This window comes from Pan troglodytes, chromosome 23, assembly GCF_028858775.2.
Source record: "Pan troglodytes isolate AG18354 chromosome 23, NHGRI_mPanTro3-v2.0_pri, whole genome shotgun sequence".
Lineage (NCBI taxonomy): Eukaryota > Metazoa > Chordata > Mammalia > Primates > Hominidae > Pan > Pan troglodytes.
The window spans coordinates 32,283,258-32,298,888 of NC_086016.1; the positions used below are offsets into that span (position 1 = coordinate 32,283,258).

Here is a 15,631-nt window from a genome sequence, read left to right on the forward strand (position 1 = left end):
TATCTTGAGCCCTGATCATCCCCAAGAGCTCCAGTTCTATATCTTTAACCTTCTTTCGGGCATTTGTACTTTGAGTTAACACTGTCATGTCAAATCCAGTATGCTCGTCTTTTTATTCACCACTGCCTTCCCTTTTCCACACATAGAACAAGTTTCTCTACCCAGTTTCCCCCCCTCTCAGCACCACCTTTATCTCAGTGTCTTAAGTTCAGAATCTTGAAATCATTCTCCTGCATTATCCTCATTTAGTCAAATATCAGAATTCCCCTAAGCCTTCCCTTTCCAGCCTGTTCTTACTGCCAAAACTCAAGTCCAGACCTTCATCCTCTCCTATCTGAATTACTACCACAGCCTTGAGGCTCTCCCACAGCCTCCTGGATCCTAGATACCACTGCCATCTACTGTTATTTAAATATAACTTTTATTCTATCGCTTCCCTAATCAAAAATATCTCATGAGTCTTATTTCCAGCATCAAGTCTAAACACCTTTTCTTGGCTTTCGGGCTGCTTGTAGCCTGGCTCCACCTTATCTGTCTTATTACCCAACATCTTCCCCTTCCTTGAGTTAGGTCAGTTTTCTCACTGTCACAAGAACTGGCCAAATTCATTTCTTCCCCCATATCTTAACAAGTGTATTTTCTCTTGTCCAGAATGCCTTTCTTTCCATTGGCCCAAATCATATCCATTTTGCAAGAGAATTGTCTATGCTTCCTGTGTCCAATTCCCTGCTTTCTGTTCTCTTTAACCCACTTTAATCAAGCTTTTATCACCACCACTTTACTATTCAAGCCATAATTCTTATCACTTTCCTATCATTAGTCACTTTCTCAGTCTTTCCCATCTCAGTAAACGACACTATCATTTACTTAGTTGCTTCAAACCTAAAAGCCATCTTTAGTTCTTCTCCCTCAAAACCTATATCCAGTCCATCAGTGAGTCTAGTGAGCTTTCCATTCAAAATATATTTCAAATCTGGCCACTTCTCACTATCTCACTGCTACCACTCTGGCCCAAGCAAACAGTACCTCTCCAGTGGTCTCCTTGCTTTCATTTTTGCCCTTGCACAGTTTATTTCACCAAAGCATCTTTAAAGATGTCAATCTATTCATGTCACTTCACTGTTTATGGCTTTTAAGGCCATACCTGATCTGCTCTAGCCCAAGGCTCTGACCTTACCTTCTTTCAATTTCCCCTTACTTCCTCATCTCTATTTTCTCCGGCCTTCTTACTGTTTCTACAAAAAGCTAAGCTTTTTGACACCTCACTTACACATGGACACATTTCAGAATAGTCACTAGATAGGTTAGAAAAGAATAAGTGTTTTCAGTTTCCACAATATTTGTCACTAAAATATGTATTGTATTAACAGGAAAAACTTATTTCTAAAATCTACATTTTTGTATAAGTTTATTTTTATTTTGAAATAATCTCAAGCTTACAGAAAACCTGCAAGTACACACAAATCATGTTTTATTTTCTAAGCCATTTGCTTTATCACTCCTGTATACTGTACTATGTAATTCCTATAGGCAAGGATATTCTCCTATATATTCACAATATAACCATCAAAACTGAGAAATCAGCTTTGATTCATTACTGTCATCTAACCTTCAGATTCCTTTCAAGTTTTTCCAGTTGTCCCAGTAATATCCATTATGGCAAAAGGATCCAGGTTAGAATCATGTGTTGTATTTAGTTAAATTTCTTTAGCTTCCCTTAGCTTGGAACAGGTCCTCAGTCCTTCCTTGACTTTCATGACCTTGACATGTTTTAATAGAACAGGCCACTTATTTTTTAGAATGTCCTTCAATTTGCATTTGTCTGATGTTTCCTCAAGATTAGATTCAGGGTATGCATCTTTTTAAAGAATAACATAGGGCTGGGCATGGTGGATTATGCTTGTTATCCCAGCACTTTGGGAAACTGAGGCAGAAGGATCACCTGAGGCCAGGAGTTCAAGACCAGCCCGGGTCACACAGCAAGACCTGCATCTCCTAAAACTTTTTAAAAAGTTAGCTGGGTGTGGTGGCGCGTGTCTGTAGTCCTAGTTACTCCAGAGGCTGAGGCAAGAGGATCACTGGAACCCAACAGTTTTAAGGTTGCAGTGAGAGCTATGTTCACACCACTACACTCCAGCCTGGGTGACAAAGTGAGACCTTGCTTTTTTTTAAAAAAAAAAAAAGAAAGAAAGAAAGAAGGAATATCACAGAAGTGGTGCTGAGTAATCTTTACTTCCTTCAGGTGGCATATGATTTTGATTTGTCCCATTTCAATTATGTTTTATTTGGTCACTTGATTAAGGTGTTGTCTGCCAGCCTTCTCCACTGTAAAGTTATTTTCCCCTTTGTAATTAATAAGTAGTTTATAGAAAAGTACTTAGCAACTATGTAAGTTATCCTGATCCTCATCAAACTTCCCATTTATTCACTTGTTTATATCAGTATGGACTCATGGGTCTTTATTTTATCTGTTACTATCATTATTTATTTTGATGCTCATATTCTCTAAGATTTTGCCAGTGGGAGCCTCTTCAAGTTGGCTCTTGTATTCTTTGACATGTCCCTCTAATTAAGCACTTCCTTACATCCTGTTACAAGCTGTTCCAGACTCGTCTTGTGTTTTCCCTGTTCCAGTCCTGGAATCAGCCATTTCTTCAAGGATCCCTGGTTTTTCAGTGGTTCCTTCTAATAGCCACAATGTGGTTTCTCTCAGTGGACAGAACTAGAGAATATATGTATGTACACAACACACACACACACACACACACATCTATATTTATGTATCTGTATGAAAACCCATGATTTCACACCTATACCATCAATGCCAATCCAATGCTGTAGAATTCATTCTAGCTTTATCACTTTCTATATTTGTAATTTTTCCCCATCAGTGAGAGAACTGGCTGCCATTATCATTAGCTTATTAATTTATTTGATCAGTTCCCTTAAATGTAACCAAACTCCCATCTTTGCCACCTTCCTTGTACACATATAGACACCCATATCACACCTCTAGGACTCTTGACTCTACTCCCCAGACTGCCTCCTCACCCTGCTCAAGCTTTGACACTCTGCCTTGGGCCTTTTCCCCATGTAGATGACCCTGCTTACCCTGCTCAGGCTCCAACTCTGGCATTCCCACTGTGGGTCACCCACACTTGTGATGCCCTCGTTACTCCATTTGGCACTGACTCCCCAAGCCATGCTCGTCCTCCACATGGTTGCCCTCCTCACACTGCACAGGCTCTGATACGGATGCTTAGCTTGCTCTGCCCCACCTGACATTGGCTTTGGGATTGAGCTGTTTCTCAAGAATTGGGAAAAGGAAGAAGTAAGACCATATTTTATTTAGAAAATGCTTCCTACCTAGTGTAGCTTTCACTATGAGTTGAGAAGGCTGTAACATTTCTGTTCCCTTTGACCTAAAAAAGCATATATTATTAGTATTCGTCTGCCTTAAATACTGTAGCAATCAGTGGACCAAGAGCCAAATCATTTTTGAAAGAACACCTAACCTAAATGAATGTAGAAACAAAACAACCAGATAAAAAAAGAAAGATTCCTTCACATTTTTTAATCTTTTGTTCAAATGCTTTGGTATTATGGACACAGTCTCAGAATCACTGTTAAGTGCCAATGATTAATAAGTTCATGAACCTTACATTTTGAACAGGGTAGTTTCTGATTCCTGAGGCCCTTGGATCAAAATTAATTGTATCTTTTAAAACTGAGAAATGAAAATATTTAGTCACAATAACATTACTGTCATTCAGTCATACCACAAGATTTTGCAAGGCAATGTCTACATTGAATTGATTGTCCCTTGAAACTTTAGAACTAAAACCTCTGCAAGATTGTCCTTGATAATCTTTTCACAGCAATAAAAGCACTGACGAAGAGTCAGGGCGTTGTCATCAAAGAGACTAAACTCCTGCAGACTACAACTTTCCCCGGACAAAAATATTCAAGTTTGCCTCCAAACCTCTTCAAGATATAAACTAACCATTCCAAGAAGTAGCTTTTTCATTCCTACTGTTACTCTAAATTGTCTGAGAGGCAAATTTAGCCTTTTTTCTAAATTAAGATATGTTATTATTGGACTTTTGTTTAATTCTAAGCCAAAATATACCCAAACTCCCACTACATTCCTTGGAAGCTGTAGATGCTGTTGAAGTGCTCTCTTGGCCACATCTCACTCCTTTAGGAGTCAGCACTCTCCATCTGTATCCTCTTGGAGACCATGAAAGGGAAAACAGCCTCTGTGACTTCTCCAACCAGGTGGGTCAGATTAGCTTTACAGTCCACTTACAAGGAGACTAACAAAGCTCCTCTGTGGGTGTTTGAGCACATTTTACAAAACTGCTGATGACCTCATGAGCCAAAGAAACCAGGTCTCACATTGTGGACTAAGCCTAAATATTAATACTACTTTATATTTATGTAGTGTCTTTTTTCCAAGGAACTCCAGCCTCTTTACAGACATTATGTCACTAATCCTCAAAGCATCCCTGTTTGGTACATGGCAAATATTATCCCCCTCCCTTTTTTTTTTTTTTTTTTTTTTTTCAACAGTGATGGAAACTCGCAAGTTGGTGATGGAACCCAGCCCCCTGGTTCTTAGTCTATGCACTATACCATAAAAAAAGTCAGACGAATACTTTTTCAAGCTATTCATTGCTTCTTGGGTGGGATTTAAGAGGATGTCTTGGCTTGTATGCATTTCAGTTTTCAGTGTCTCTAGCTTCTATGATCCACTTTTTCTTCTTCATTGTAAGTCAAGCATGTTCAAGCATGTTTCTCTTCCACTGTTGCATTTATGGGAACACTAGAAGTTTGTAACTGAGATTTGAAGTGAAAGACTTCGGTATTGAATATGTAATTTCACTTGTCACTCAGAGATCCCTTATACTTCTCATAACCTAAAAGAAATCAGATTTTTTAAAAAAATTCACCATGCCAGCTTAGAGCACATTTCATTTATAGCAATCACATTTTCACCAAAATTAGGTAATGTCCAACTAAATACAACCAATTTGTGTTGAATTATTAACATGTACCAGATATTATACCAAACATTTTCAAATATATGATCTTGTTTTACATATATTAACACATATGTAATATTCCATGTGAACCTGTTAGATTTAATTCTTAAGTGTATAAACACTCTCCTAGAGTAGGGCAAAGAAAAAAACAGAGGCATTAATAGAAATATGGCCTCAGTTGTTATATCCAATAAAAATAAAAATAAAAGAGCTCCCTCAATTCTCTCAGTGGAAATCCCCAGTGTAAATATTTCCACAAAAGAGGAAAATGTGGGTAACTTCTAAAAATCACCAGGAGTTAGCTTCATATCCACAAAGTAAAAAAAAAAAAAAAAAAAAAAAAAAACTTAAAAGTTTGGTTCCTACATAATCAACAACTATACAAAGCATAAGGAAGAGAATAAAACACAGCCATATCTAAGGATGACAAATATTTCTTGATTTCACTTGGTTAGACCCTTCCTAATCAGGATTATTAAAACCAGGAATTATGAACTGTAGTGGTATAGCTCGCTCACTCTTTCTTTCCTTTCTTTCTTTCTTTTCTTTTTTCTTTCTTTCCTTCTTTCTTTTTCTTTCTCTCCTTTTCCTTTTCCTTCCTTCCTTCCTCCCTCCCCTCCCCTCCCCTTCCCCTTCTCCTTCCTTCCTTCCTTCCTTCCCTCCCTCCCTCCGTCCCTCCCTCCCTCCCTCCCTTCCTCCCTTCCTGTCTCTCTCTATCTCTTTCCCCCTCCCCTTCTCTCTTTCTCTTTCTTTCTTTCTTTCCAGGGTCTTGCTCTGTCACCCAGGCTAGAATGCAGTGACATGATCCACAGCTCACTGCAGCTTTGACTTCCTGGGCTCCCGCGATCCTCCCACCCCAGGCTTCCAAGGAGCTGGAACCACAAGCGCACGCCACCACTCTTGGCTGATTTTTGTATTTTTGATAGAGATGGGGTTTCACCATGTTGCCCAGGTTGATCTCAAACTCCTGAGCTCAAGCAATCTGCACACCTCGGCCTCCAAAAGTTCTGGTATTACAGGCATGAGCCACTGCGCCTGCCCCTGTAGTGGTAAAACTTTAGTCACAAAAAATCAATTTCACATCTCATTTTAAAATTCTTTTATATGAACTACTGTCATGTTTTTCAAATTGGTGGACATCTGTAGCTTCACTGAATTAGAATGATGCCAGTGAAATGAGAGACAATGCGGAAAAATTAGAAAAGTTCTCCTAAAATAAGGCGGAGAGTTTCAACTCTTAATCATTGAATTTTGAAAGCCCTCAGAATAAAAATGTACCATATGCCCTGCCATAATACTGTTTCACTCTGCTCTCTGGCCCAGCTAGATTCGAACTAGCCCTACATTTCTAAGTAAATAGTGCTTAATTTGAAACTGAGAAGCCCTACCACATCATGGAAAATCTTTATAGGTTGGAAAATATGTATATTATGTCATGCTTTAGGTATATAATCTAGCCATATTCTGTAATAGCTTTGCTGCAGTTTATACTCAACAACCTTGAGTTTTTAAGAAAACATATTTGTATATTCCAAATGTTTGGTTTATCTTTCATAGGAAATATTAGCCAAAAGGGATACCCTGTATTTCAGGTAAAAACTTAGTGATAGGGAAATTTAAAAAGTGTTAGTCAAAAATCGAATGTTTGCCCTATCAGGGTTGCCATGCATGACTGTGCTGATTGTGTACTGCATAATTCCAGGGATACCTAAAACACAGACAGAAATGTGAATGACACCCCTGGGGTTGAGCAATGCCTGGCAGCCCTGGTTTTAAGTAAATAGTAAAGCTTTTGAAAATGCTCATTTTTTTTTCTGATTCACTACTGAAGACCAGTTGTGAGCTGCAGGAGGGCTTTTATTATTTTTCCTATTTTTTTGTGTATATGCAAGGTCCTTAGTTTTTTCCTCTCCATGTTGTTTCCAAAAGACTTCCTTACTGACTGAGCTTCAGCACACTGCTCTGGCATTCTCCCAGCTCTAAGTTTTCATGAGTCAGGGAAAATGTGTGCACTCTGAAAAGAAGCTTGTCAGACATGCTCAGCCAGCCCAGGGCTAATTCATGAAGTCCCTCTCTCCATTCTTCTTTTCCATCCACATTCTTACAGCCTACTGCTTGTACCTTTATTTAGCCCTGACTTCATCCTACCTGTGTTGGATGTTAGTTAGAGTTTGTTGTTTACATATCTGTGTTCCTTACTACCTTGAACTCTACTGCCCATCCCTGCTGTCCTGCTGCCACTGTGCCCTGCCCTTATCACCACCATAGCACTTAGCATGGTGCCTTGAATCTTCTGCTTGTCTGACCCTCCTCTTTTACCTTTCCATTCTTTGGTTTTCTTTCATTTTCTTTAGTCAGGAGGAAAATATGTATTCTCTAGATGGGGAGAATAACTGGAGGAATGGGAAGAAAGCTCACCTCCGTAAAAGACCAAGAGTGGCCCTGCAGTTAGTTCTGTTACTTGGTCACAACCCTCCATTTCCTCATTTACTCTTACTGTGGCCAGGCCTGGCCCAGATTTAATGAAACAACTTGAAGAGGGTGATATCATGAATTTTATTCCAGTTTTAAGTTTTTAGTGATGCAGTTGATTTTGAAATGACAACAGTACAGATGGTTTTTGCAAGGATGTAAAAGAAACTAGTAACAGTGGTTGTCTTTTAGAAGGGGACTTGAATGGTTCTGGGATAGCAGGGAAAGTTTCACTATATACCTTTATATTACCTTTTGAATTGCATATTATGTAAATGTATTAGCTATTGAAATAGATACATAAAACTAACAAAAATGGAAGCAATTAAATAACTATAGTTGAACTAAATTGATGCTGTAGAAAATTCTGTTAATTACAACAAAGTGTTTGAATATATTTTTTCAAAGCTAGATCAGGAAGAGGAGAGGTATGATTATTCTCATTTTGTGTTAGAAATTTTGAAAATGTTTCATCATTTCCTGCATAAATAATATGAAAATTAAGTTTAGGTGCGTGCTCCTTATATAAAACTTATCCTCACTCTGAACACTCAACTACTTCACTTTAGGGGTTTTCTATTTCTCTTCAATTGAATTTAGGGCCAATTTAAAGTGAAAATCTGACTTCTTAGTGACTGTATCTTGCAACTCTGCCTCTGCCTTGTGTGGAGGAACTTTACTGGGGAGGCCAGAGTTCCTAAGTGTTATCTACTTTGGTCTCTCCTTCCTGCCAGCAAGAGTAGGCAGTTATGACCTGAGGTTTAGATATTGCACCAATAGAGATCTTCCATCTTAGACAATTTTCATACCAAAATGGTCTTTTTCTGATATTTTATAGGACCTATCTCTATAGTCATTTCTGTACTTACAGTTATGCTACGTTCCTCTCAACACCTGCTAAAGCACTTATAGAGGCTCATGTTCAAGCAAATGACCTACATAGCAAGTCTGTGAGAAGCAGGGTATTGCATTTCCAATTCTGTATCTATTATCTGTTCATCTCTTTTTTGAAGAATCAGCAAATGTATGTCAAACTTTAGTACATCTAATGACACCATCATGTCATTGCCTGTAAATTTCCTCTATTCATGCCACAAACCAAGAAACAACTTTTTCATTTTTATAATTACTTCAAGTATGTGCTTGAGCGTGTTTACGTATTTAATGTATCCACCTTTAACTACCACGGAATTCATAATTATTTACTCAGGCATTTGAAAGTAAGAAAGTGACATTTTTCTATTGAAAAGTATTTAATAATATTTTAGAATATTTTATAATTTTTAAAAGCCTAATAAACATTATTTTTTTAAATGTTCTTTTTTACCTTTGCAAATAAAGCAAGATTGCAAATAAAAAGATTTTTACACTAACACTTTTTATCACTTTGAAATAAAGGGGATAAAAGAGATTAAAGTAATAAAAATGTTGATTATTATAACCGTGTCAAGTAATAGAAAACACAATTTAAACAATTAATAAACACACTGATATGAAACTTCATATTTTTAATTTAAGTTTAATTATATTTAATACAATTTACACATGAATACATTCTCATAGATAGTTCAAAAACTGCCTATAAGGATATTCCATGCCTTTTCCTTTGCATTTAAAATGCACACACAGGGTGGGCATGGTGGCTCACATCTGTAGTCCCAGCGCTTTGGGAGGCTGGGGTGGGCCGATAACTTTAGCCCAGCAGTTTGAGACCAGCGTGGGCAACATGGTGAAAACCTGTCTCTACCAAAAATACAAAAATTAGCTGGGCGTGGTGATGTGTGCCTGTAGTCCCAGGTACTCAGGAGGCTGAGGTGGGAGGATTACCTGAGATGGGGAGGTCAAGGTTGCAGTAAGCCATGGATGGCACCACTGCACCCCAGCCTAGGTGACAGAGTGAGACCCTGTCTCAAAATACACACACACACACACACACACACACACACACGATATGTTGTTTAATACAGCAGCCACTAGCCACATGTGGCTATTGAGTACTTGAAATGTGGCTAGTTTGAATTGAAATGTAGGTATAAAATATACGCTGGATTGTGAGGACGTACTACAAAAAAAGAACGTAAAATATCTCCATCATTTTAATATTCACATATTAAAATGATAGTTTTTAATATATTGGGTTAAATTAAATGTTAAATTTTAATTTCATCGTTTCTTCTTACTTTTTAAAATATGGTTCAAATTTAAAATTATTTGGTGTGTAATTGTGTCTTGCATTCTATTTCTATTAGACAGTACTGTATATAGGTATATACATGCAAACATTTGATTTGTGGACATCTTTTTTTTTTTTTTTTTTTTTTGAGACAGAGTCTTGCTCTGTCGCCCAGGCTGGAGTGCAGTGGCGCAATCTCGGCTCACTGCAACCTCTGCCTCCCAGGTTCAAGCAATTCTCCTGCCTCAGCCTCTAGAGTAGCTGGGATTACAGGCACCCACCATCATGCCTGGCTAATTTTGGTATTTTTGTAGAGACAGGGTTTTACCTTGTTGGCCAGGCTGGTCTTGAACTCCTGACCTCAGGTGATCCACCCACCTCAGCCTCCCAAAGTGTTGGGATTACAGGCGTGAGCCACCACACCTGGCGATTTGTGGACATCTTAAAATCACAAATGCAATAATATTGTCCTTTTTTTAAACTTACTTTTTTCACTTAACATATGTCTTACAGATTTTTCCCTATTAGTATACTTAAATGAACCTCATTCTTTTTAACTGTGGCATAGTAATCCTTAGTATTAAAGTGTTCTAGGTTTATTTCAAGTTTTTTATATTGATGAACATTTAAGTTTTTACTTTTTCTTAGGAACATTGCTTCAGGAATGTCCTTGAACATGACTCTTTGTGCATATATGGGAGCATTTCTCTAGGATAGACACCTAGGGGGGCAGAAGATATTTGAAGTTTTTGATTATCTGGATATAGTCCTGTTCAAAGATTGTATTACCTCAGAAAAGATGCTTATTTTTTATGGTTTTGTCATTTTTATAAATCATGTGCTGATTTTCTTTTCTTTTTTTGTTTTTTTTGAGACAGGGTCTCACTCTGTTGCCCAGGCCACAGTGCAGTGGCACAATCTTGGCTCACCTCAACCTCTGCCTCCTGGGCACAAGCAATCTTCTGCCACATCAGCCTTCTGAGTAGCTGGGATTACAGGCATGTACCACCACGCCCAGCTAATTTTTTGTATTTTTTGTAGAGATGAAGTTTCTCCATGTTGCCCAGGCTGTTCTCAAACCACTGGGCTCAAGTAATCCACCTGCCTCAGCCTCCCAAAGTTCTGGGATTACAGGCATGAACCACCACGCCCGGCCATGTGCTGACTTTTTTTTTTTTTTTTTTTTGTGTGTGTGTGTTGGTTTGTTATTGTGGTAAAATATACATAATATATAATTTGCCATTTTAACAATTTTTAAGGATACAGTTCAGTGGCATTAAGTGTATTCACATTGTTGTGCAACTGTCACCGTTATCCATTTCCAGAAGTTTCTTCATCTTCCCAAACTGAAACTCTATACCCATTAAACAATAACTCCTCATCTCCCTCTCCCCATAGTCCCTGGCAATCATCATTCTATTTTCTGTCTCTATTAATTTGACTACTCTATATACCTTACGCAAGTGGAATTATATAATATTTGTTCTTTTTTGACTGGCTTATTTCACTTAGCATAATGTCCTCAAGGTTCATCCATGTTTGAGCATGTATCAGAATATCTTTCCTTTTAAAGCTGAATAATATTCCATTGTATGTATATACCATGTTTTGTTTATCCATTCATCTATTGATGGACAGGTGGGTTGCTTCTACCTTTTGGCTATTGTGAATAACGCTGCTATGAACATGAGTGTACAAATATTTGTTCAAGTTCCTGCTTTCAGTCCTTTTGGATATGTACTCAGCAGTGGAATTGCTGGATAATATGGTAATTCTATTTTTAATTTTTTGAAGAACTGCCCTACTATTTTCCATAGCAGCTGCACCATTTAACATTTCTACCAGCAATGCACAAGGGTTCCAGTTTCTTCACATCATCCCCAGCTTGTTATTTTCTGTTTTATTTTTTAATAATAACTATTATAATGAGTATGAAGTGATATATCTTTGTGGCTTTAATTTGCATCTCTGATGATAGTGATATTGAGCATCTTTTCATGTGCTTATTGGCTAATTGCATATCTTATTTAGAGAAATGTCTCTTCAAGTCCTTTGCCCATCTTAAACTCAGGATTTTGTTTGTTTTTTTGCTGGTTTGTATTTTAAGAGACAGCGTCTCACTATGTTGCCCAGGCTGGTCCCAAACTCCTGGGCTCAGGCGATCCTCCTGCCTCAGCCTCCTGAGTAGCTGGGATTACAAGTGTGAGCCACCATACCCACTAAAATCAGGTTGTTTTGTTGTTGTTGAGTTGTAGGAATGCTTCATACATTTTGGACATTAACCCATTATTAGATAAATGATTTGCAAATATTTTCTCTCATTCCATGGGTTGCCTTCTTGATAATAGCATCCTTTGATGCACAAAAGTTTTAAATTTTGAAGTCAAATTTACCTATTTTTTCTTTTGCCTTTGTTTTTTGTGTCATATCTAAGAAATCCTTGTTAATTCCAATGTTATGATGATTTTCCCTATGTTTTCTTGTTTTGGCTCTTAGGTTTAGGTCTTTGATCCTTTCTGAGTTAACTTTTGTGTATGATCTAAGATAAAGGTCCAGCTTCATTCTTTTGCATATGGATATTCCATTTTCTTAACAGCGTTTGTTGAAAAGACTATCTTTCCTCATTGAAAATCATTTGACCATATACATGAGGGTTTATTTCTGGGCTCTTTACTCTACTCCATTGGTCTATATGCCTGTCTTTATGCCAGTACCACACTGTTTTGATTACTGTAGGTTTGTAGTAAGCTTTGAAATCAGGAAATGTGAGACCTCCAACTTTGTTTTTCTTATTCAAGATTGTTTTGGTCATTTGGAGATCCTTGAGATCCCATATAAATTTTAGAATGGGTTTTTCTATCTCTGCAAAAAATTTTATTGGGATTTTGAGAAAGGTTGTGTTGAGTCTGTAGATTGCTTTGGGTAGTATTGATATCTTAACCATATTGTCTTTCAATCTATGAATGCAGATGTCTTTCCATGGTCTCATCATTTTATACATTTTATATGTTGCTTAAGAGGGTCTTCCCAATGCTAAAGTTATAAATAATTTTTTTCTATATTTTGTTTTAATAGATTTGTAGTTTGGGTTTACATATTTGTTTCCTTAAGTTAGCTGGGATATTTCCCCCAGTATGATAACTTTTTCCCATTTTATTGGTACCACCTGAATAGTCTGCCCATTCCCTGGTAATTGAAATGCCACCTTTTTCATAAACCATAGCATAGGTTTGTTTTTAGATTTTTCTCTTCTATTTCACTGATCCATATATCTACTCTTGTGATATAATTTTTAATTACCTTAATTTTATAGTAGCTTTTGATATCTGGTAGGGTAACTGTTTCCCCTCATTCTTCTTCTTTTTGTTTATTCCCTTTATTTTTATTATTGTTCTTCTTTTTCTTTATTCTTCATTCTTCTTCTTTTTTTATTCTCTTTATTATTATTATTCCCCTCATTATTCTTCTTTTTCATTATTCTTTTTAAGGTTTTCCCATATATTTTCTCTTTCAGATGACTATTAGAATCAGCCTAACAAGTTCCAACAGACATATTATTGGAATTTTGATTGAGATTACATTTATTTGATGAATTAATCTTGGGAAACTTATTTTTATAATAATATGCCTTTGTGTTTTGAGGAAACATTATTTCTAGTATCTATATTCCTATTATCACCATAATCCCTAAGAAATTTTCTATTTACTTGTATAATATTCAAGATTGCCATGTAGAATAGCTCTGTCCAATAGAACTTTCCATGATAATAAAAATGTTCTGTATCTGTGATGTCAAATAGGTAGCCACTTACCACATGTGGCTATTGAGCACCAGAAATGTGGCTAATGCAACTGAGGAAGTAAATTTTAAGTTTTATTTCATTTTGATTAAATGTAAATGGCCACATGTAGCTAACAGCTATCATATTAGACAGTACGGCTTTTGAATGTATGAGTAAATGTGTAACTGAACACTTTCGTAAGTAGTAGAGGTAGTGTAGCAAAGAATTATTGATACCTACTGTGTAAAAGACATTGTGTAAAGCATTGCAGAGAGGCAAAAGGCCATAAAATTAATACACATTAATTCCTAAATAAAAATCCAATCCAAGTATAAGACAATTTGTTTACAAATATTTCTGTTGTCAGAAACATTCAATTACAAAAATGTATTGTGGATATTCATTAGAAAGAAAGTTCATGTCAAATTAAAGGAGCAAGAGAGGCTTTGTGGATGAAGTACTATTAGAAATTGGCCTTGAAGGAATTATTCAAAATTTAAAAGAAAGAAAGTAATGGAAGATTTCTGTTTTCTTAAATCTAGAGGAAATAGAGAAGAGGGAAAAGAATGTGGTATGTTTGGAGGATTAGCTCCCTTGGTTGCTGTAACAAATTACAAGTTTGGTGGCTAAAACAACAAAAATGTATTCTCTCACAATTCTAGATGCCAGAAGTCCAAAAGCAATATGAGTGGTCTGAAATCAAGATGTCAGCAGAGCCACACTCCCTCTGGGGGCTCTAAGAGAAGTTCTATTCTTTGCCTCGTCCAGCTTCTAGTAGCTGCTGGCATTCCTGGTCACAGCAGTCTCTGACCCTATTGTCACATTGTCTTCTCTTCTGTCTGTGTTCACATCTCCCATTGCCTCTGTCTTACAAGGATACATCTGATTACATTTAGGGTCCACCTGCATAATTAAGAAGAATTCTCCATTTCAAGATCCTTTATTACATCTGTAGAGACGCCCCTCTTTTATATTTTTGCCATGTAAGGTCACATTCACAGGCTGCAGAATTTAGGACATGAACATCTTTGGGGGCTCATTTTTCAGTGTACCACAAATATCCAGTTTGCCTGGAGTTGGGGATTCCTGTGGCAGTAGGAATTATGATAACTGTCAGTCACTGAATGACTTGCACATATGAGAGGTTATACCAAGTGCTCTATCTGTGCTATTCCATTTACTCATTACAAGAACACTGTGTAGGCATTAGGAGACGAGGGATGAATCTAAGGTGACTGTTTTCCACCTTTGATGACTGGGAAATGATGATTTACAGAAATTGTAGAGTCATGAGGAAAAATTGGTTACAAAGGAAAAACAATAAATTTGACTTTGGCTGTGTTTAGTTTGAAGTCCCAATAGGCTGTGCCCAAGGAAAGATCAACCCCAAATAGAAACTTAAGGGCCCCACGAAGAATTCTTATAGTCTCTTCTATAATTTTTTACCTTGTTTTCCCCTTTGGGTTGAAGAAACAAATTATAAGGAGCACTAAACTTGAAATCAGAAGACTTGGGTTCAAAACTTGCACTTACTAAATGTGTGAACTAGATAAGTCATTTCACTTCTCTGAGCTTCAGTTTCTACATCTGTACAAGAGGAATAACCACTCCCCCTCCCATCACACACAGTTATTGTGAGGAATAAATGACATAACATATGTGATTTTTTAGTATATAGTCTGTTGTAAGCATTCAAATGTTTAATTTGAAAGTAATATGTCTTAAAGCTATCTGGATCCTAAGTAAAACTCTACATTATTTTTACAAATCTATGATCAACTGCTTTTCCCATTGTCCAAATGACCATTCTATACTTTTACCACTTAAGTGTTTTAAGTGCCACCCAAGACCAATTTACTCCCTTTCTAAGCAGATGACCTAAACTCTACTTCATAGAAATAATTAAGGCCATCAAACATAAATCATTCAACTTTCTGCTCTCATATTTAAATGTTTACCTATATCTGTATCCATTTTACCTCATTCCTTCGGACCTCAGAAGAAGTAATATCCTTTCTTTTGTCCCAAGTGAATACTTCTTTAGATATGTGCCCTTGATGCAATTTCCTTCATCCTTAGCTCCAGGTCACATAGTCAATGCCTGGTGGACATCTTCATTTGGATACCTCATTCCAATTCAGAATATTGAAAACAGAGTC

At 37.0% G+C, this 15,631-nt stretch overlaps 1 protein-coding gene across 11 annotated transcripts in view; it reads left to right on the plus strand.

Annotated features, from left to right (window-relative positions):
- Positions 1 to 15,631, plus strand: part of HORMAD2 (HORMA domain containing 2) — a 114,014-nt gene that overhangs the window by 73,492 nt on the left and 24,891 nt on the right. For 4 of the 11 annotated variants that reach the window (XR_010156101.1, XM_063808131.1, XM_063808135.1 and 1 more), the window contains one exon: positions 10,569 to 10,688. The exons of the other annotated variants lie outside the window; for them this stretch is intronic. Coding sequence is in view for 3 of the 4 variants with exons in the window: in XM_063808131.1 (XP_063664201.1) it covers positions 10,569 to 10,676 (108 nt within the window). In the remaining variant the exon portion in view is untranslated. The remainder of the gene's footprint in view (positions 1 to 10,568; positions 10,689 to 15,631) is intronic. 11 annotated transcript variants of the gene reach the window in all.